We start from the raw sequence: 22,055 nt of genomic DNA on the forward strand, positions 1-22,055 counted from the left end.
GTAGCTCTTCTTCAAATCCAACACTAAGGAAATATAATCTTAAAAAGAGTGTGTATGTGCCTGCAGAGAGCAGCTCAGCAGCAGTACGGGGGCTGGAATCATGCCCAATTCGAACCGTTTTTATAGCAACAGAAGACAACAAAAGTATGGGCAATTCAATTCAACTCAGGAGCTGTATTAAAATGACATGTTAGAATTAGGTTCTCCATCAGCCGCTCCCTTGAACTAGAAGGATGTTTCCAGGTGTGCGTGAAATTTAAGGGCATGGCAGCAGGCAGGCATCTCTTGAGGGCACAGGGAAGGAAGCAGGCAAGCTGGCTAGAAACAACAATTGCAAGGAAAGAAGGGCTCCTACAGGTATCACTACAAGTAACAAGATCTGATCCCCTCCACGGGAGCTGAACTCCCCAGTGCCCCTGGCCACCAGCTCAAGTGAACAACAGGCAGGCAGGAAGAGCGGACCAGCTGCGGGACCTGCACAGCCCTACTGCACAGAATCCAAGAGTCTCTCTACAAAGAACAGCGGCTGTACCCAAAGTGACAGACCACCTTAGTCCCCACAACTGTCTCTCAAGACTGTCCAAACACACTGCATTTTACTTCCCAAAAGAAACTGTTACCATCCTACCTAAAAGAGCAACTATCACTACCCATGATTCACTGAGCACAGAACTGTCGGATTTCAAATAAGGCCATACGATGCTAATCAAAATTTTCAGCCAACACACAATGGAGAATAATCTACACCACTGAACTGTCACTGGGAAACAAAAGTCTGCTATACTTTACATAAATTACCAATCTGAAATTGTTTTTACAGGACAATGTTTTTTGAAATCTCAGTCTATGTTAACTTTAAAGGCACTAAGTAAATCTGGTTGTGCTCAAAAGTATAAATCATCTGACAGTGTTCTACTATTCTGTTGAATAATAAATAATATACATCTCTTCCTAATACAAGAACACAAGTTTTTACATCAAATCCCAATTCACTCTCAAGATTAGGACAGCAAAATTCAAAAAAAAAATTTTGAGTATGAAAGGAAAGAACACCACAATTTACTACCAACTTTTTACAGGAAAACACAGTTTCTTCATATGTAAGACTGTCCCTTCCAATTGTAAAATTCTGCAATTTTATGATTCCACTCCCAGTTATACACAAAATTCCTCCCTGTGACGTTACGTGTGAGCTCAAATAGACAGAACATACTCGTGATGACTACAGAGTTAATTCTAGCTTTAGAGTATGAGTTAACAAGTCCTAACTAGGACATGAACCACAGTTAAATAAAACATTTAATAAACTAAAATACCACTGGGACACACAGGACTGCCATCGACTCATATGTTCGTTACTCTAATACTGAATAATTAATCTGTGCACCAGTGACAGCCTAAGAGGACAGTAAGAGGCCCGCACTGCAGAGCTGGAGAAAAGTATTTCACAGCTTAAGTCCAGTTTTCTCTTCCTATGCAAAGAAGAGGCAGTGCCAGATTCTACCACTGTGATAACTATAAAGAAACCAATAATCTTAAAGAAACCGGTTAGAAGGGAAAGAATGAGTGTGGCTATAAAGCTGGATATACTGAGGTGAGCTGATACTGCGCACAGAAAGACGTTTCACTTCGCCTTGTACCTTTAAACTTTACAACTCTCTGTGAAAATATTTGGACACGTTCAGTTAAGTAAATTTATTTACGATTTCTTTTTAATTCTGAAAAAACTTATTTTAATGCGGAGAAGTACTGTGAGTATACTGAATTTCCTGTTTTTCTTTTCAATACCTGAATCTTAGCCACAAGATGCTGCACAGTTAAGTTGGATTTTATACAACGAGGGGCCTAAATGTAACCTCAAGTTTGGAAAATAAGAGAAGGAAAGTCCTCACTTACTAAAAATTCTCTTTACAACAAACTCTGCAAGAACACCAAAGTGAGAGATACCTCTTACGTGACCATGTATAAGTGCTTTCAAGCACTTTCCACACTGTGATTTATTCCACTAAAGTCTAAGTTCACAGAAGGCGGAGCCATGCTTCATATTTCAACCAACACTTGCGTCCCCACTGCTTGGACACTGGTAAAGATCTGCTGAGCCTTTGAATTTACAAGGGATGCGACTGACCGACCATCTTCCTTTAGGGATAAGCAGCAGAAATACTAGAATGCTCTCTAACCGGGAATAACGGGGCACATTCTTGAAAGATCTTGGCTTAATTTTTAAGAATCATTTTAAATTACAGCGTCTCACTTTAACATAGTATACGGACACACCAGTAAACCAGAGAGCACCTGTCCACACTACTGCAGATTTATTACCAAAACAGACCATTACAGAGTTCTCAAAACAACCAGGAGCCATGATGCCTTTTACAGGATTCTGTTTACCAAACCTAGAAACCTTTTTTCATTACTGTATCTACTAAAGAGAAAGCATTCAAAAAGAATAAATCTTAAAAATAACACTGCGATATATAAATGCAACTGTGTTTGGAACTAGATATTCTAAGGCTCCTCGTAAACAATTAGTGTCTTTCAAAACTACACACACACAAACACACACATTTTTTCTCAAATGAAAAATCACCTACTCTGAATGGAAACATTAAGCGATAAAGGCAGAACTCTAGCCCTAATGCTGCATGCCTCCACCCCATTCCAGCAGCCCCACTCACACTGCACCTAGGGGGAGACCGGCACCCCCAAAACCCTAAGATTCTACTGCACCTACGGAGGTCATGCCCTTCCAACATAAATTTCGTTAAGTGCTTATTTCAAAAACAAATCTTTTTTAATGATATATTATGAAGACAGAGGAGCAATCTTTCACTATTAACTTTTTCTTTCTTGACAGGTTCAACCTAAAAAAAAAAAAAAAAAAGCTACCAACCAAAACCACCTTTCTGAAATAAAAATCAGCACAATCTTTGCTTCCTGATTACAGATAACAAACTGTGTGTGACATTTCCTAAACTAACCTCCAATCTCTTTATTCATGTTTAGACAGTTCTCAGTTACAAAAAAGGATGAATGAACAGGACATCAATCACTCTGGAATATTAGCACCTTAAAGATGTCTTTAGCAGGTCAATAATCTTTTCACCTTAGAAGGACTTTATCAGATCTTGTCTAAAGCCTGGATAAAAGCCCTGCATTAAGTACTTCTAACAATTGACAGTGTATCTCCACCACACAAAGCTGTTTTCTTCCTCAAGGTCACGATTCTGTGCAGCCTTCCAGGATGACAAAGGAGCATTACCTCCGGCCAAACAAGCTGTCAACACAAACTTTGTCATAGCGCAGATAAAGAAACTGGCAGACAGTGATAATAAGGTCTAATTTCCAGCCCTCCCAAGGGAGGGACACAGATTTCAAATCAGTCTAGAAACCTATACGCAGGCAGCCATGCTATCTTCGGCCATACAAAGGAGAAAGACTCACTGTGAACTCATCTAAAGGCTCATTGATCTCGATGTCTAACACCTCGTCACTGTACAGCTGTTCCTCCTCCGGCTCCTCCACGTACTGGATGTGGTCTTCCGCCAGCTCAGCACCGTGGCCTTCATACTGTCCTTCTTCCGGGTACTCAGGGGCATACAGTTCAGATCCGTCAGACTTGTGATAAACGAGTTCATCTTCTCCTTGTTCATACTCGGATTCCTGTTCTCCAGACTGGTCATTAGTGTTGTCAGACAGTTCAAATGATGTGACCATGCCAGATGTGGTATTCAGACTAATTGTGACACCCTGAGAACTAGAGGGGACAGAAATACAAAGAAAGGCAGGCAACTGGAGTGAAGCTCAAAACTAAACCATTGCATAAGTTGACTGTTAGAAAGACGGGTGAAAAGTTACTCCAGCGACTGATAAAGGCACCCTGACAACAACGACTGAAAGCAAAACTCAATGTGCCGCCTACTAAGCCAGCACTACAAACTCCTCCTGCGCACCGCAGAGCTCAGGGCGCTATACAGCGCACAGGGCCAGCACCAGACTCCTACTGCATAAGATGCCCCCTCTATCATCAGCTGCAGCTTATCTGACCGGGAGAATCAGACCAACCATGAGAAATAGGTCTACCCGGCAGAAGTCCAGGACTGAAAGCAAATAGACTACGTTTCATTCTCACTTCCAGAATGAAACGGGTGGTATCTATTTTCTAAAACATCCAGGTAAAACTAGGAGTATTACTCTATCAACAGAAAATCATAGATGGAATTTTAAGAACAACTTGCTTTCTTTTTAAAAATCTATGATGCAAACTATAAACTCCTATTTAAAAAATAAAAATATTAAAAATCTGCATGAAAATACATTTCAATGTTCAACTAAAGTTTATACTAGCCACAAATTTTTTAAAAACAGTTAATTTCTGAGTAAAATAAATGAAGGCAGTTTTAAAACTGCAAAAAAAGAAATCATATTCCACCTGTTAAATCACAACAGATAAATGTCAAACAATTAAAAATGCATAATAACATTTAAAATGCAAGGTTTTGTAGCTATATCTAAGTTTACACTTATTAAGTATCCAATCCTAACAAAAAATTGAACATGCCACATACACTTGAAGACATATGGCTAAAAAAATTCCAAAGGTTTATTTCAAGGGCAGCTTAACTAACTCAAAAGATCAAAATATAATAATGATGTCACAGAATGGAACTGGGAAACAAATAACTGACAATAAATTAATTTAAAACTTGTTATCCATAAAAATTATGTTAGAAAAACTATTACAAATCTATAGCTCAACAATGAATGGAATATATTTGTTAACTATATTTATAAGCAAGAAGTATCTCTATTTTCACAATAAATGTTTCCTTATAAAACTGAAAAAATTATTCCACCTAACAGAGTATACTAAATGCCTTATCCTCTTCTTACAATTGCGCTACTATGTCAGCAACAGAAAGATATTCTTTATTGCCATGCACTGAATATTTGTGCCCCCCCCCCAAATTCATGTGTTGAATCCTAACACCCAATGTGATGGTGTCTGGAGGTGAAGCCTTTGGGAGATGCCTAGGTCATGAGGGTGGAACCTCATGAACGCGATCAGTGCCCCTATAAAAGGGACCCCAGAGAGCTCCCTCACACCTTCCAACCATGTGGGTACACAGTGAGAGGGCTGGGGGTCCTCACTAGAACCCAACCAGGCCAGCACCTTGACCTTGGACTTCCCAGCTCCCAGAACTGTGAGAAATAAATTTCTGTTCTTTGTAAGCTACCCATTTTATGATATTTTGTTATGGCAGCCCAAACAGACTAAAACAACTATATTCAGATAGTCAACTAGAGTCGAAGTACAGTCCAAAGGAATTTTCAAAATGGCAATTCAGCTACTAGATATGTATAAATAAAAACGGTCTAAAATGAAAACAAAAGCAGTAACATCAAACTGTGACCAACAGTATTAAGAGTCGGAGGCCACTGCCCCCCGTCCAAATAAAGGAATTCTTTAAAAAAACGGTGCATATACCTGTACTGAACTTTTATAACCAGCACTCAACAGAGCTCTCAGAGGTTGTTAAATGCAAGACCAACACTGACTTTAAACAGTTGATCTATTTATAGAAAAATATATATGGCTTCCACATCAGTTACATTAATATCCTGTTTACAATATAATCATATGTTAAAGATACAGTACCACATTATCATTTATATCCCACCATAATTATAAATTAATTACTAGAAATTTAGTTAAAGAACATTTTTAATGAGCTAATATTGAATACCTGAAATTTTCTTCGTCTTCGTTATCACTCTGTAGAAGATCATCATTTAGCTCCTCATCTGACAAATCCGACTGATTCTAATTAAAGTAAGAAATCTAATTAATGAATGTCACTTCCACAAAACAGACTTGTTACAGAAGTGTAAAATTACATTGACTGGATTGTTTCTAACCTTGCTATTAAAACATGTGCCATTCAGAAAGTTTTCTCAGTTTGATATAACCATATGACAGTCGAGATCCTACATATGGCGTACTGGCTAACTACCCCAGACTAATTTTTATTTATTTATTTTTAATTAATTTATTTATTTATGGCTGTGTTGGGTCTTCATTGCTGTGCACAGGTTTCTCTAGCTGCAGCGAGCAGGGGCTATTCTTCCGTGTGGTGCACGGGCTTCCCACCACAGCGGCTTCTCTTGTTGCAGAGCATGGGCTCTAGGGTGCATGGGCTTCAGTAGTTGTGGTGCATGGGCTTCAGTAGTTGTGGCGCACGTGCTTAGTCGCTCCGCGGCATGTGGGATCTTCCCGGACCAGGGCTCGAACCCGTGTCCCCTGTATTGACAGGCAAATTCCTAACCACTGTGCCACCAAGGGAAGCCCCAGACTAATTTTTAGATGCACAGTCAAATAAGCATAGAAGCTGCAAGCATAATGATCATATTTACTATAACTCTTAATGAAAGAAAAAAAAAGGAACGAGTCCTTTGGCAGTATCCTATAAACAAATAATTTTTTCTTATCATAAAAAAAATGGTATCCTTAATATTTGACTAAATTTAGCACGACAAAAGAAAAAATAGTGGAATTTCAGAAATAAGCGGATTTTAGATAACTAGAGTGCCCAACTGAAATCGTAAGGGACTAAAAGAAAACTCTGTTTTGTCCAGTACGGATGAACACATGAAAATAAACACAACTTAGACCCTCTCTCCTGTTCTTGACAGGCTTGTCTACTCATCAGATCAGTCAGTAGAAGCAGCCTAGTGATTCTGCCAACTGGTCAAATTTCTACAGTTCCAGGCTTTGTTACACTGCACGCGTGCGTGCCAGTCTCTTAGATCCCGGGGCACCTCTCACTTCCCTACCCTATTAAAATGATTTCTGTGGTGAATGTGCATTACTACTCCCCGACAACACGCACACAAGGGAAGAAAGAGGAGGAAAAAAAGACTGGAGTTTCTACTTAAAGATGAACTGGAGTGAAGTGTTTCCTCAGGCAAGAGTGGAATAGCTAGGGAGGACTCTGGTCAGCGTGGTCTGCAGGAAAGCAGGGTAAAAAAAAGAGTAAGAGAAAGTGGCCAAGAATGCCTGTGAAATCATTAAGGCCAGGTGGGCTCCCTGATAGAAACCCAGGGCAAACTATGATACATCAGCCTTGCCCAAGGGTAGAACTCCAACTTCATGTCCAAATACTTTACTACATTTAAACATTTTAACATGTAATTGGTATTCCTCACTAAAGCATTTTAAATACTTACAAAGGAAAAAAATGTATCTATGTTAGGGTAGTGGAGTCCCAAGTACAGTGAGTGCAGTTCAAGGATGTGCAAACTAATTCACTGAGTTAGAAAGAACACAGTCCTCCCCTCCCCTCTATGACCATGACACAGGAAGGACTGGCCCTGGCCCCCCAAATCACACCACACGTGCAGCATCCTGAGGCCAGAGCACAAGCTCCACATGGGCAGGCTGAGGGGCACTCTCCCTGGTTTTTCCCTTTCAGTCACTATGAGCAAGTGGGTTTACAGGTAACGGGAACTAATCCTTACTTAGAGTTATAGGTGATGACAGAGCCACTTTTTAAAGGAGAAAAGGTTGGGGGAGGCCAAAGCCAAGACACCTGAAGGCCTATGGTGCAATAAGAAACAGAAAAGAGAGCGGCTACAGCAAATTCATGTATTAGAGAAGATGTTAATGTAACTTAGTAAGTTATAGGAAAATGGCAAAGCTGGTACACGTCTAGTACTGGACCTTCAACAACTAAATTACACAAGGAAAAGGAAAATCTCATGGGGTCTGATAAATCAGACAACCGATGTGACCCAATCACCTACGAGTGCAATGGGCTGGAATGTAACTGCTGACAGTAAGGAGCCATCACAACCTGAAGACTCCAAAACACTAAGTATGAAGAGCTATCTTGATATTTAGTGAGAATAACAAGTGTCTTTAAACTGTTAATAAGGAAAATAAAAATACAGTATTTCACTTTAATCTTTGGCTTTTTATTTTTAATGTTTCATACTGTTCAAAATATATTGGCAGGGGACTTCCCTGGTGGTGCAGTGCTTAACAATCCGCCTGCCAATGCAGGGGACATGGGTTTGAGCCCTGGTCTGGAAAGATCCCACATGCCGCGGAGCAGCTAAGCCCATGCGCCACAACTACTGAGCCTGCGCTCTAGAGCCCATGCTCTACAAGAGAAGCCACCACAATGAGAAGCCTGCGCACCGCAACAAAGAGCAGCTCCCACTCGCCACAACTAGAGAAACCCCGCGCGCAGCAACGAAGACCCAACGCAGCCAAAAACAAGAAAACCACTATATATATGTGTGTGTGTATATACACACACACACACACACACATACACATGTAGTTACATATGTACATATACACACACGATATATAAATAGATATACACATCAACGATAACTGCTTCCAAGTTTTTACTTGATCAAGAATTTAGGAAACCCTACATCAGGTTTTAGACTTTTATCCTTATTTATCTAAGTATGTATCATATGTGAGTATGTTTATTTTTTTATTTATTTTTCACGGTACATGGGCCTCTCACTGCTGTGGCCTTCCCCATCGCGGAGCACAGGCTCAGGACGCGCAGGCCCAGTGGCCATGGCTCACGGGCCCAGCCGCTCTGCGGCATGTGTGATCTTCCCGGACCGGGGCACGAACCCGTGGTCCCCTGCATCGGCAGGCATACTCTCAACCACTGCGCCACCAGGGAAGCCCGAGTATGCTTATCTCTGAATATTCCCAAAAAGTAAATCTCAGCTCCAGTATGCAAATACTAACCACTGAATGTTAAGGAAGCAGCTGCCGCCTTCATAGATTCAGTGCCTGCTAGAGTGCCTTGGCGTAGCAGAAGCTTAAAGTACTTGCTTCAAAGGGTTTAGGGCTTGAATTCTAAGTTATCAAAGAACTTACTAACAAATTAAACACTCAACTCTTTGTGCATTTAAAAAGTAATTCGGGCTTCCCTGGTGGCGCAGTGGTTGAGAGTCCGCCTGCCGATGCGGGGGACGCGGGTTCGTGCCGCGGTCCGGGAAGATCCCACATGCCACGGAGCGGCTGGGCCCGTGAACCGTGGCCACTGAGCCTGCGCGTCCGGAGCCTGTGCTCCACAATGGGAGAGGCCACAACAGTGAGAGGCCCACGTACAGAAAACAAACAAACAACAACAAAAATATATATATATAAAGTAATTTGATTCACAAAATTTTAATCTATACCCAACTTTCCAGTAACACATCCCATGCATAAGATGTATTCCTATATTTTAAATGCAATTAAATAACTATCATTTAATTTCAGGAAGACCTGTATTTCTTACCTTTTTGCCAGAGAGCAAGTCTTCTCCAAGTAAGTCATCTTCAAGTTCACTGTGGAAAAAAGAGACATGACAAATTATTCCTATTACACAATGCAAAGATTGTAGACCACTGGGAAATTTATCCAGGACTTTAGGGTTTGGGTACTTCCACATTAAGTTTGCTACATTTTCCTTTATTAATAATGAAAACATATTTTCAAATATATAGCGAACATCTGGTCCTTTAAGTATGGGAAGCTTTGCTATAACTAGTGGCTCTCACTAGACTTCTAATCTTAGTTTTTTCACCTCAGTATGAGATCTTAATTTCTCTGGACTTGTTCATTAATGAGCAAAAGAGGAAATTATAATCCAGTACCTATGCTCTCTCTTACCTACAATGAAATAGGAAAAGATAGATGCCCAACATCATAAACTAGGAAAACTAAAAACCAAAATCATTGAAAGACCATTTAACACTCAAACTGCGAAAACTAAAGAAGTTTAAAAGTGAAAAATCAATGCTGATGAGGACATTCAAGTAAATCATAACTAAGAGAATGATCTTTATAACATGGGAGTCATGTGAGCTGTCTGCAATTTTTTGTCAGCATGTTTATATTTTGAAACAATTAGAAGTTTTTCTCATAATTAAAATAGAAACCCTTACCAGACGAAAAACCTGAAGACATTTCCCACTATGTTTCTCTAACTGATGAAGGTGGCTACCACTAAATTACGTCTTTTAAAAGCAAATGACTAAGGACAAACATCTAGAAGGAGGAAACGCAATTAGACTATGATTCTAGGTACAAATGCCAATGGAGATTTAACTGCACCAATGTTATTATGATTTGCTACTTTTTAAATAAGGGCTCTGGTTACAAATATCTATAAGTTCTATAGGTTCTGAGCGCTATTTTACCCAAAACCCATGTTTACTTCTAGTGTGCTACTGTGCAGAATGCCAGAATATCCTGGAATGCACATATGAAGTTACAACAGAAATTCTATATACTACCTTTTAGAACCAGCAACAACTCAACAAGTCATTTCATTCATGCACTGAATACCTCTTTCATTATTTTATGTTACCCTACATAAATCATATACCATCATTTTATAGATAGAGGAAATAAGGACAAGATTACATGATTTGCCCAAGGTCACACAGCAGAGACAGATTCAGGATGAGAACTCAGCTCATGGAAAAAAATCTTTCATGGACCTCTGTAAGTAAAACAGTTATTAGAGACTAATGTATAACTTCTTCCAATGTTTTCAATCCACTAATTATCTTTCAGATACAATTTTTGTATCTTCAGTGTTACAATCATTTTCCATGGATGAGAAAAAAATGCTTTCTAGTCACAATATTTACAATAACCACATTTGAGAATTTGATTCTAGATAACCCCCCAAAAATATAAGCATCCACTTGAGGACAAGCACCCCTCTGGAGCATCACTCTAAATAACTGAAAAGGGAAGGTAATACCATTTGCCTAGGGGAAACTAATTGAGGAGAACTCTTAAAACCATAATATGAACAGGTGCTGGTAATCATACAAGCAAAAATCTAGAAAGTATTTGTTGCTGACAAATATATGGAAATACGAAATCAGTCTTGGACCACCATCTACTTTTTCTAAACAAAAGCAATTTTTAAAAGAAGATAATGAAAACTTTACCAGTTGTAAAAGAGTGGAGTGTACAGAGGTGGAGAACAGTTGTTTCCATGACTAACAAAGGCAATAATAGCGTGAAATAAGAAAGCAAGACGGGAGACAGAAGGATTGAGTGCACGCGACTACAATACGCATAAAATTATTGCTCAAGAAATCACTAACGCCCATTCAGTGTGCTACATGCCAAGAATCACTCCACGCGTTTCACACATACACGCTCTTTTGTTGACATAACACAACCCCAGCAACCAGACACCTACATCATTCTCCATTTTTTCAACGTGAAAACAAAGAGGCTGAGATGTTAAAGAACTGGCCCAAGGTCACCCTGCTTCCAAGTAAGAAACCAGTAGATGAGTTGAGACAGTCTGGCTCCAGAATCCAAATACTAACTACTATGCACACACCCCACAAAAGTTAAATGTAGTTAGTCCTCTATTGTTATCATAAAGTTGGATCCTTACAAAGAGGTACACAAAAGGGAAGAAACTTGTAAAATACAAAACACTACCAAAATTACACCAAGGGTCACCAAAAACAACAATGAACGAATGGGACTGAATGGTCCAAATCAAGTCCTGTCAAAGGGGTGAGCAGTAATGCTCGTGGACAGTAACGGTAACTGTTAGGAAGTGAAAGAGTACCAAAAGGATGAGGAGGCTTCCTGCACTCGACTGCAGAGCTCCCACAAGATTTCACCAGTAAACACTACTGGAGGAAGAACCACCTCTGGCGAGTATTTCTTACCAAAGATGAGAGACAAGCAGCTCTTAGGGAGCAAGTACATTTTCACTAACAAACAGAATCATACTAAAAGACTTTTTCAGGAAACAGGTATTTTGCAGGAAGTCACCTGGTTGCAGCCTTTCAAAATGAGAAATCTAAATGACAACAAAGACTGCACGTGAGCTCATCGTCTCTGTGCCTCCCCACCCCAGGCCACCCTCGTCTGGTCCCTGCAGGCTCCAGGCCCTGGATGGGGTCTCCGGGAATGGCTCCCATGGGCTCTCCGGTTCCCCCGGCCTTTCTCCTGGATGGGCTCGGCCATGGGAGGCCCCAACGGAATGTCACAAAGCAGGAGGAGAGACTGCCCCCCCCCAGCTGCTCAGCTTCAGTTCCACCCCCCACACAGGTGCAGACCCGGCTGGGCCCTCAGACACCCCTCCCCGCAGGCCTGCTGCCGCTACCCCAGCGCCACACCTGCTCCTGTAGGCCTGCCCTGTAAACACGCCCATCATCAAGTGACCTTCAGCGGAGACCTTCTCAACATGCTCTTTCCTACCAGGACGTACACTGATACGGTTTCTGACTCACTCTTCTCCTAAACTTTCAAACTTCTCCTCTACCATCCAGTACATGGAAGAGTTTATTTTATGCTTTAAAAATATCAAATAAAGAAATACATATGATACAGAATCTTCATATGCAAACATGCACTGAAGATGAGTGAAGAGAGGACACTGGGACAAATGCTAGTCACACTGGAAAGAACAAGAAAAACTAGAGCCCTGTCTCACTGCAAACAAAACCCAATTCCATCATAGCAGAAGACCAACTAATGTCATGACAACCGAAATAAATTCCCACTGAACAAATACCGGGACAATTCAAACATGAATAAGAATAGTAACTACAATGGATTAAAAAAAACACATGCACTATTTAAATATGAATTTGAAATGATTCAAAAATAGAACTCACTTCTGGAGGATGCTAAGGAACTGACCCATTCTTTTGAAAACTGGTAAATAAAAGTAAAGAATCAAGCACTTACTCTGTACCTCAGAGGAACCAAGTAGTTTACAGAATTACCACAACTAACAGAAAAAGAAGGAATGACAGAATGAGAATATCACCACTTGGATCATCTAATGGCTGGTAACACCACAAAAAGTTAACAAGACATTGTGAAGTTCCTGTTGGAGGAATATACCACCAACTAAGACAATGCAGAGCCCCTACTCCTGCCCAAATTCAAACCTGAATCTGACCAATCTCCAGATCTAACTATGAATTTACAGAAAATGCAAGAGATGAAGGAACATACTAAAAACACTCCAGGAGATGCAACCACCAAAAGTAGAAATTCTCCCAGATAAACCCCTTGTTTCTTCAACAAAAACTGCAGGGAACTAACAAAAACTGTGGAGAGAACTTACAGATGAAACAATACTTAAAAGACCTACCAATCAATTATGATATATGGATCTTATTTGGACTCCAAGTCAAACTATAAAAGAACACACAGATACATATCCACATTATACGTGTGTGTATTTGTAATACACTTATATATACATGAGACAATCAGGAAAATGTGAACATTAATAAAACATTCCTATTAAGGGACTTCTTTTTAGATATAACTCTATTATGGCTATATTTATAAATCCTTTATTTTTTAGAGAGATACAATCTGATATATTTTCAGATGAAATTATGTCTGTGACGTGAGAAGGGTTACAGAGATCACAGATAAAACAAGAGTGCTTCCTACTGACACTGTTGAAGCTGAAGGATGGTACATTGCCTGCACTGTACTATTCTCATATACACTTGAAATTCTCAATAAGTAAAAAAAAATCAATTTAATCTATTTCAGGAAGGAAGGAAGGAATGAAGGAAGAAAAGGAGGGAGGGAGGGAGAGAGGGAGGGGTGATGGAGACCAAAAAACACTTTAAAACTTTCATAGGAACATACACAGTACAGGGTGGGGAAGAATTTCTTGAGGACAAAAGGCAGAAAGCCCTTGACTGACATCACATGTCTCCTGAAGAGGTGCCCTCAGGAAGGCCACAGTGTCACCAAAGAGCGCTCCTTACCAAATGCACAACCTGAATCGAGGCTTGAAGAGACACTAGCAAAGCCATACTTGAGGGCTGCTACAAGATCAACAGTGTGCCCTCTTCAGAAACGTCAAAAGTCATTAAAGACAAAGGCTTTACAGAAGGCTTTATAGAAGTCTTTAAAGACAGAATTCTTCCAAATGAAGAAACAAAGAGGAGGAAAAGAAAGCTAGAAAGCACATTACTGGGACAACTGACAAACCTTGGATAACCAATGTAGATTCAGAAGAAAATGGCATGATACAAACTACTGCAAACTAGTGTCAAATGGTGCAAGAAAGAAAAATGTTCTATGTGTATGTATGTGAGCGTGTAAAGAGGGAAAGTATAACATGAATATGACAAAAAGCAACTGTGAGTCTGAGAGAAGGGCTTATAAGAATTTTGGGGTTATTCTTGCAACTTTCCCGTAAGTCTGAAAATGATTTCCAAATATATTTTTCATATTTTAATTTTAAAAAATAAACAAAAAACATATAGGAAAAGATTATAATGATATTATTTATAAAAATCTACTTGAAGACTATTAAGTTTAAGACAATACATGCCACAGACTGGAAGGAGATATCTCTAAGTGCAAAAAACAAATTCCAAAAAGTATAAAGAATCCCTAAAATCAATAAGGAAAAGACAAGCAACCCAAAAGAAAAACAGACATAAATATTATCAGATGACTAAGAGAACAGAAAGTCCAAGCGATGAGTAACCTATGAAAATACACAAGATTTTACTCAGCTCCCCATCACAGTCTTTTAAATAAAACTAGTTATCAGTACTTCCCAATAGGACCACTGCTTATATAGAAAACTTTGCTCTAAGCTCTCACTTTTGTATGGACTACCTTAAGAGTCATTGAGGGTAATCAACTTTACGTAGACTATAAGAATTACATAGTTTTTAACGTAGATTTTTCAGTAAAACTTCTGGGACATCACAGTTTTCAAACGGCAACCAGGTATTCTTTTCACAGCAGTATATCATTGTTGTTCGTTATTCAGGTCTACTGACTTTCATTACCAAACGTTCTGACTGCAACTCCAAGGTAATGTTCACATTTTCAACACAGTATTTAAGATGACAAGAAATATGTAACAAATAGTCATCATTTGAGAACTCCCCCAACTCAAATGAAGGCCTCTGTGTGCTTCTCCAGTGCATATCCCTCTAACCCCTACTAGAGCGCCTTCCCAGAAGTAATCACTGCATGGAACTGACATCTATCATTAACTGTCGACATTTTTAATACTCTGTGTGTGTGTGTGTGTGTGTGTGTGTGTGTGTATTCCTAAAGAGAGATTTCCATCTTCACTAGTTATGAGAGAAATACACATTTAAACGACGAGATACCATATTACACAAATTAAAATAGCAAAAATGTTAATGTCTAGCCAAATGTTACGTAGGAGGAAGAACTGTCGCTATCGTTGTTGTAGGCGTACAACTACTCCAACAACAGGGCTGGATGCCCATCAAGTCAATACCATCACTGTATAAAAACAGAGAGATAAGACACCCAGTGCTCCACTGGCAGCCCTGAGACAGCCCAGGCCTGGGGGAGAAGCCCACTACAAAGCCTTCCACCTGGAGTGCTCACCTCGGCCCTACTTTAGCCCAGTAAGGACCAGCCTACCCAGGAAAGAGCATCAGTAGCTAACACACTGCTTTCAGTAAAGATCTCTGTGTGGCCTAGCGACAGGAGATAAATCAGCATGGACCCTGAACGTAACCAGGGGTTTCCGCACCTGTCCCAGTCCTCGTCTGCAGCTCTTCTCCTCCAGGACCGCTCTGCACCAGGCTTATCAAACTGGTCAAAGTCATCATCTGTGAGCAAGAGGCCACGAAAGTCAGTCTTACTAAATTAAAACAGACACACATTCAAATACTGAAACAACTTGTTTCATTTAAGGATTCCTGACACGACATTTTAAAATACTAAAATTTCATATACAATAATTATAAATGCTTTAGCCATTTTTAATAATTAAAAAATTTTAAAGCACATATCTACCTAAAGAAAATCAACTTACTAAACACTGTTAGACATGAAAACTGACAGAATAGGTTTTTTTAATCATAAATTTAACTAAAACTGTTTTCTTTATAAAACAATGGTTTTTGAGTACATATTTTTACTACAACTATATAAAAGGGGAAAACTGCCGACTTTGCAAAAATTAAAGAGACTTCTCTAATACTTTTTGAAATTTTTACATTTTTCCAAATTAATCACGGAAAATGAAGACCCTATTTAAGGGCAGTAGGGATAATGTAGAGAATTAACAAACAATAGAAATACAATACAAGCTACATACATAATTTTAAATTTTACTAGTGTTCACATTTTAAAAAGTAAAAAGAAACAGACACAGAAAACAAACTTATGATTACCGAAAGGGACAGAGACGGAGGGAGGGAGGGGCAAATTAAGAGTACAGGATTAATAAACACAAACTACCACAGATAAGCAAAAAGGATTTACTGTACAGCACAGGGAATTATATTCAACACCTTATAATAATCTATAATGGAATATAACCTGAAAAAAAATAACTGGATCACTTTGCTGTACACCTGAAACACAATATTGTAAATCAACTATACTTCAATTTTTTTTAATTAATTTTAAAAAAAATTTAAATAAAGACAAAATTTAAACAGGTTAAATGTTAACAACATTTTAACCTAGTGTATCAAAAACATCATTATAACATGTACTCAATACAGAAAAAATTAAGATATTTTACATTTTTTCCATACTGAATGCATATTTCACATATATACCACCATCTCCTACCTCATTTTCAAATTTATTTTTATTATTAGGAAGATCAAAGAATTGGAATTTAAATTTTTCATCTTAGAACACATGCAAGCAAAGAGGCTTGAGAAGCAGCAGCATATGCCTCCCCAGAGAGTCTACCACCTAGGGGAGTGAGATGATATAAGCATAAAACCCCAGGAATCTTTCCAGCCTGGGGCTAGAAATTAACCAATAAAGTTATAGCAAGGTAATACATCAATTCCTACCATACACTACCAAACAGAATAGGTGCTTTTTTTAAAAAAAGGAGAGATATTAAAGAATTAGCATCCTTGGGGAATTCTGCCTCCAGTATGACATCAGGAGGAGCTCCACCAACCCACTCTCTGTGCAACTGGTGGAAATTATTTTTAATGAAATGACTATTTAATGTCTCTGGAATTGATTCTAAATGCATACATTAAATAGAAAACACTCATTCAAGAAATCTACTCAAATTTGGTAAGAACTGCTACAGGATTCTGTGGTTTTTGAAACAGGACCCACTCACTCCTCCCCCTAGCAGCTCAGTGAGGCATCAACTCCATCCACTCTAGACCAGTGCAGCCAAGAACACAGACCTCCGCATTCCTCCCCCTACACAACCTGCCTGCCTGGTGCTGAGGCTAACTCCCAGGAGTGAGCAGGAGGCGGTGGTTCCCTTCTTTCACCCAGGCCCCAAGTGTGGTACAGACGCCACCGGCGCCCAGATCACCCCTGCCCCAGCTCATGGGGTGGGGGTTTCATACCGAGACGTAAGCAAGCAGATCCAGGGCTACTGCCAGCACCCGCCCCCCACCCTGCTGCCCCCCACCCTGCTGCCACCCAGGCACTCAGCTCCTAGAGCAAGGGTGTCACCCAAGAGACAAGTATATCACTGTCCCCACCCACAGCACAAGAGTTGGGGCTCAGAGTCAGCCCAAGGGGCAAAGCAAACCTTGTAACAACAGAGCTCCAAAACTCTCTCAGGGTAACTAACTTTGTTATGAACAGAGTACAAAAAAAGTCCTAAGCAAAAGGTGCTCTCAGAAACAGTGAAGGTTTTGGAGAGAGATTATTAGAAAGATAAGAGTCACTGGAGATAAGGACTGAACTGCAGGATGCCTAGTGGACCAGAGAGAAGTGAGGAGACAGGGGCCAGTGCCCTCAATTACTTAGAACAGATCTCAATTACTGACCTCAGACACTATCCAATCAAAGGAGCCCGAATTTGACTAGTCAGTCTGTAAAGGAAATTATGGCCCAGGGCACTGTGGAAGGTGTGCTCAAAGAAAAAGACAGAAGGAGCCCAGCCAAAGCACCACCATCCCAGGGTGACTGTGGGTATGCCCAAGGATGTGGCCCCCTTGAGGAGTGACATCAGAAGATTCACACTGCCCAGAGTGGGGTGTGGGATGGGAACAGACTTCACTTAAAACCCAGCTGGTCACCAAAAAGGTTAACAAGCAAGTAAAAACAGGCCTGCGGTGGAGAAGTGGGGAGACCAGCACTCAGACGTGACACAATATGTTATCTAAAATGTCTAATTTCCAACAAGAAATTACAAGACATGCAAAGAAACAGGAAAGTACCACCCATAACCCATCAGAAAAAAGGCAGGCAACAGAAACTGCCTGTGCAGTCCAGTGGTCAAGAATCTGCACTTCCAATGCAAGGGGCATGGGTCTGATCCCTGGTCAGGGAACTAAGACCCCACACGCCACGGATGTCAGCTTTAACAGACAAATTGGCCATTATAAGTATGCTCAAATAACTAAATGAAACCATGGGTAAAGAACTAAAGGAAGGTATGATGACAATGTTGCACCAAATAAACAGTATGAATAAACAGTAATTATTAAAAAGCAAAAAGAAATCCTATAATTGAAAAATAACTAAAATGAAAAATTCACTACAGGGGCTCAACAACAGATTTGAACTGGCAAAAAAGAAAGAACTGGTAAACTTGAAAACAGATCAACAGAGATTATCCAATCCAAACAACAGAAAGAAAAAATGAAGAAAAATGAACATAGCTTCAGAGAAACGTGAGATACCATTAAGCACACCAATATATGTGTAATAGGAGAAAAAGAGAAATAGAAGCAGGAAGAAATATCTGAAGAAATAATAGCTGAAAACTTCTCAAATTTATTTGTAAATATTAATCTACACATTCAAAAAGTTTAATAAACTCAAAGTAAAATAAACAAGGAGATCTACAAATACACACATCTTGGTCAAAATGTTTCAGAGACAAGGAGAAAACCTCAGCAGCAGCAAGAGAAAAATAACTCATCACTTACAAATGCGTAAGAGTAACAGCTAATTCTCATCAGAAACAATGGAAGTCAGAGGTATATACCTAGAATTCTATATCCAGCAAAACTATCAAAATAAAGGTGAAAAAAAAGACGTTCACAGCTAAACAAAAACAGAAGAAATTTGTTGCTGACAGACTCTGTAGTTGATTGAACTGTGTGCCCCAAAATGACACATTTAAGTCCTACCTCCCCATTCCCCTACCTGTGAATGTGACCTTATTTAGAAACAGGGTCTCTGCAGACATAATCAAGTTAAGAGAGTATTTGGAAGTTAAATAGAAATCTAAGACTTTGCAAAGCTTGTTTTAAAAATAAATGGTACAGGGCTTCCCTGGTGGCGCAGTGGTTGGGAGTCCACCTGCTGATGCAGGGGACACGGGTTCGTGCCCCAGTCCGGGAAGATCCCACATGCCGCAGAGCGGCTGGGCCCGTGAGCCATGGCCGCTGAGCCTGCACATCCAGAGCCTGTGCTCCGCAACAGGAGAGGCCACAACAGTGAGAGGCCCGCGTACCGCACCCCCCAAATTAGCATATAGAACTCAATAATACATTAAAAAGATAATACACATCATGACCACATGGGTTTATCCCAGGAATGAACGGTTCGTTTAACATCCAAAAATCAATACTTTTCTGAAGTCAATGTAATGTGTCATAACAAACTAAAAGTAGAAAACCAAATTATCATCTCAACATAAGAAGTAAAAGCATTAATCAAAACCCAATATCCAGGATTTCCCTGGTGGCACAGTGATTAAGAATCTGTCTGCCAATGCAGGGGACACAGGTTCAAGACCTGGTCTGGGAAGATCCCACGTGCCGTGGAGCAACTAAGCCCGTGCGCCACAACTACTAAGCCTGCGCTCTAGAGACCACGTGCCACAATAACTGAAGCCCGCGCGCCTAGAGCCTGTGCTCTGCAACAAGGGAAGCCACTGCAATGAGAAGCCCATACACCGCAACGAAGAGTAGCCCCCGCTCACCGCAACCAGAGAAAACCCGCATGCAGCAACGAAGACCCAACGCAGCCAAAAATAAATACATACATAAACACATAAATTTATTTTTAAAATAAACCCAATATCCACATTCCTTATACAAACTCTTATCAAATTTAAGTATAGAATGGTATTTCCCTAACCTGATCAAAGGGCATCTGTAAGAAAAACCTATAGCAAACATCACAGGTAAAGGCAAAGACTCGGTGCTTTCATCTGGAATCAGGAACAAGACTGGGATTGTGGCTTCCATTACACTGCAATTTGGCATTGTAATGGAAGTTCTACCTAGTGCAACCAGACAAGAAAAAGAAATAAAAGGAATTCAGATCGAAAAGGAAGAAGTAAAACTGTCATTATTCACAGCAAACATGATCAATTATGGAGAAAATCATATGGAATCTATGAAAAAAAGGTACTGAAACTATTCAGTGAATGAAATAAGAACAGAATATAAGAACAATATTTAAAAAATCAATAGTTTTTCTACATACAAGGAATGAGCAGTTGGCAATTAAAAAAAAATCCTTGCACTAGCTTAAAAATATGAAATACATACTAGGGATAATCATAATAAAATTTGTGAAAGACCTATAAATTAAGAACTATGAAACACTGCGGAGAGAAACGAAATACCTAAAGGAAGTGGAAAATAACTAGAATTCCCAAAAGGAGACACGAAAGGTTGTAAATGTGGGTAACCTTGTGCTTGGACAAAACCACATTAAGCAAAGGAAAAACCACACCTCATAAAGCAGAAAACAAAAACATACTCTCTTTCCACCTGGAATATGGAATGTAAAAATGGATACGAAAAGACCTCTAACTCAAAATCCTAAGAAACAAACTAAGACAAGAACTCTGTATGCCTATTTTTATTCTTCTTACATTTTCTGCATCACTTCCCTTCTGTTCTCCTTTACAATATAAACAAATCCTTTTTTTTAAAGTTCTAGTTTATATCTGTCATACTGAGCAGAACCAAGAGAACAAAACATGTCCACAATAATCCAGAGTTTTAAAGGAAGAACAGCGCATCCCTGAAGACCAAGGGGAAGATTAACTCAGCAAGACAAGAGTGGTCAATGCCTTTACCTAGAAACTCTCCTTCTAAGGCTAAACATTATACCAGACATGCTATGCTATTAAGGGAATCAACTTTCCTCATCTGCAAGACTTAAAAACAGCTACTGGAATTTTTACAATCTTCAATTACACAGCAATTAGATATCTATAATGAACACAACTCTTTTACTTACCATTCTTATTTCCTTTCCAGGAACCTGGAGCTTAGATTAGAAATTTTATACAATATTAGCTTGGAACGGGGTTCTAGCAACTGTCTAGTCCAAGGGTTAGCAAACTACAGTCCACAGGCCACGTAGGGTCTGCCACCTCTTTTTGTCCAAATTTGGCTACTGCCCGACTTATGTAAATAAGCTTTTACTGGAACACTGTATGGTAATTCAGTTACATATTCTCTCTAGGTCTTTCAAGCTACAAGGCAGAGCAGAGGATTGCAAGAGAAGCCCAGTGATCTGCAGAGCCTAAAATATTTACCATTTGGCCCTTTACGAAGTTTGCCAATCTTTGCTCTAGTCCAAAGGTTCTAACCTTCTTTCTTTCGCCTCAACACCATTCTCATGTATACATGCTCATATTCTGAATCACTAACAGAGTCAAAATTCCATATTTTACAAGTGAGGAAATCCAGACCCTTTATTTAAACAGCAACTAGAGAAAGGAATTGGACTAATATTTAAGAACACTCAAAGTGAGCATCTCTGCCCTACAGTATAACTATCGAATTTTGAGTAACCAAGTAAAATTTTCAGAAAGCACCCCTACATCATGTACTTGAAAAATTATTTGTAGTCTTGTTCTAAAAGTCTTACTTTCATGGGACCCTGGAGAGGTTTCCCTAAAGTGAACTTTGTATTTCGCTTATCAAGGGCAGTGCACACTGACAATTTGTTTGCGGGTCTTACAACTGAATTTCCTCTTCCTGTGTTGGAAATTAATCACAGTATGAGTCCTGAAGGAAGACAGAGCAGGGCTCTGCCTCCCAATTACGGAAGCCATAGAAGCTAGACCCTTGAGTTCTCTGCTGGCCTGGGCAGGCTG

At 39.7% G+C, this 22,055-nt stretch overlaps 1 protein-coding gene across 9 annotated transcripts in view; it reads right to left on the bottom strand.

The window, feature by feature from the left end:
- The window catches only part of RBM33 (RNA binding motif protein 33), a 115,595-nt gene that overhangs the window by 86,614 nt on the left and 6,926 nt on the right, over positions 1-22,055 (bottom strand). For 8 of the 9 annotated variants that reach the window (XM_059073810.2, XM_067041754.1, XM_059073815.2 and 5 more), the window contains exons 2-5: positions 15,573-15,651; positions 9,318-9,366; positions 5,748-5,824; positions 3,445-3,757 (exon numbers count right to left, since the gene is read on the bottom strand). In XM_059073810.2, coding sequence (XP_058929793.1) covers positions 3,445-3,757; positions 5,748-5,824; positions 9,318-9,366; positions 15,573-15,651 — 518 coding nt within the window. The remainder of the gene's footprint in view (positions 1-3,444; positions 3,758-5,747; positions 5,825-9,317; positions 9,367-15,572; positions 15,652-22,055) is intronic. The other variant, XM_067041755.1, reaches the window with a different exon arrangement.

Source organism: Kogia breviceps, chromosome 9, assembly GCF_026419965.1.
Source record: "Kogia breviceps isolate mKogBre1 chromosome 9, mKogBre1 haplotype 1, whole genome shotgun sequence".
In the NCBI taxonomy this organism is placed as follows: Eukaryota; Metazoa; Chordata; class Mammalia; order Artiodactyla; family Physeteridae; genus Kogia; species Kogia breviceps.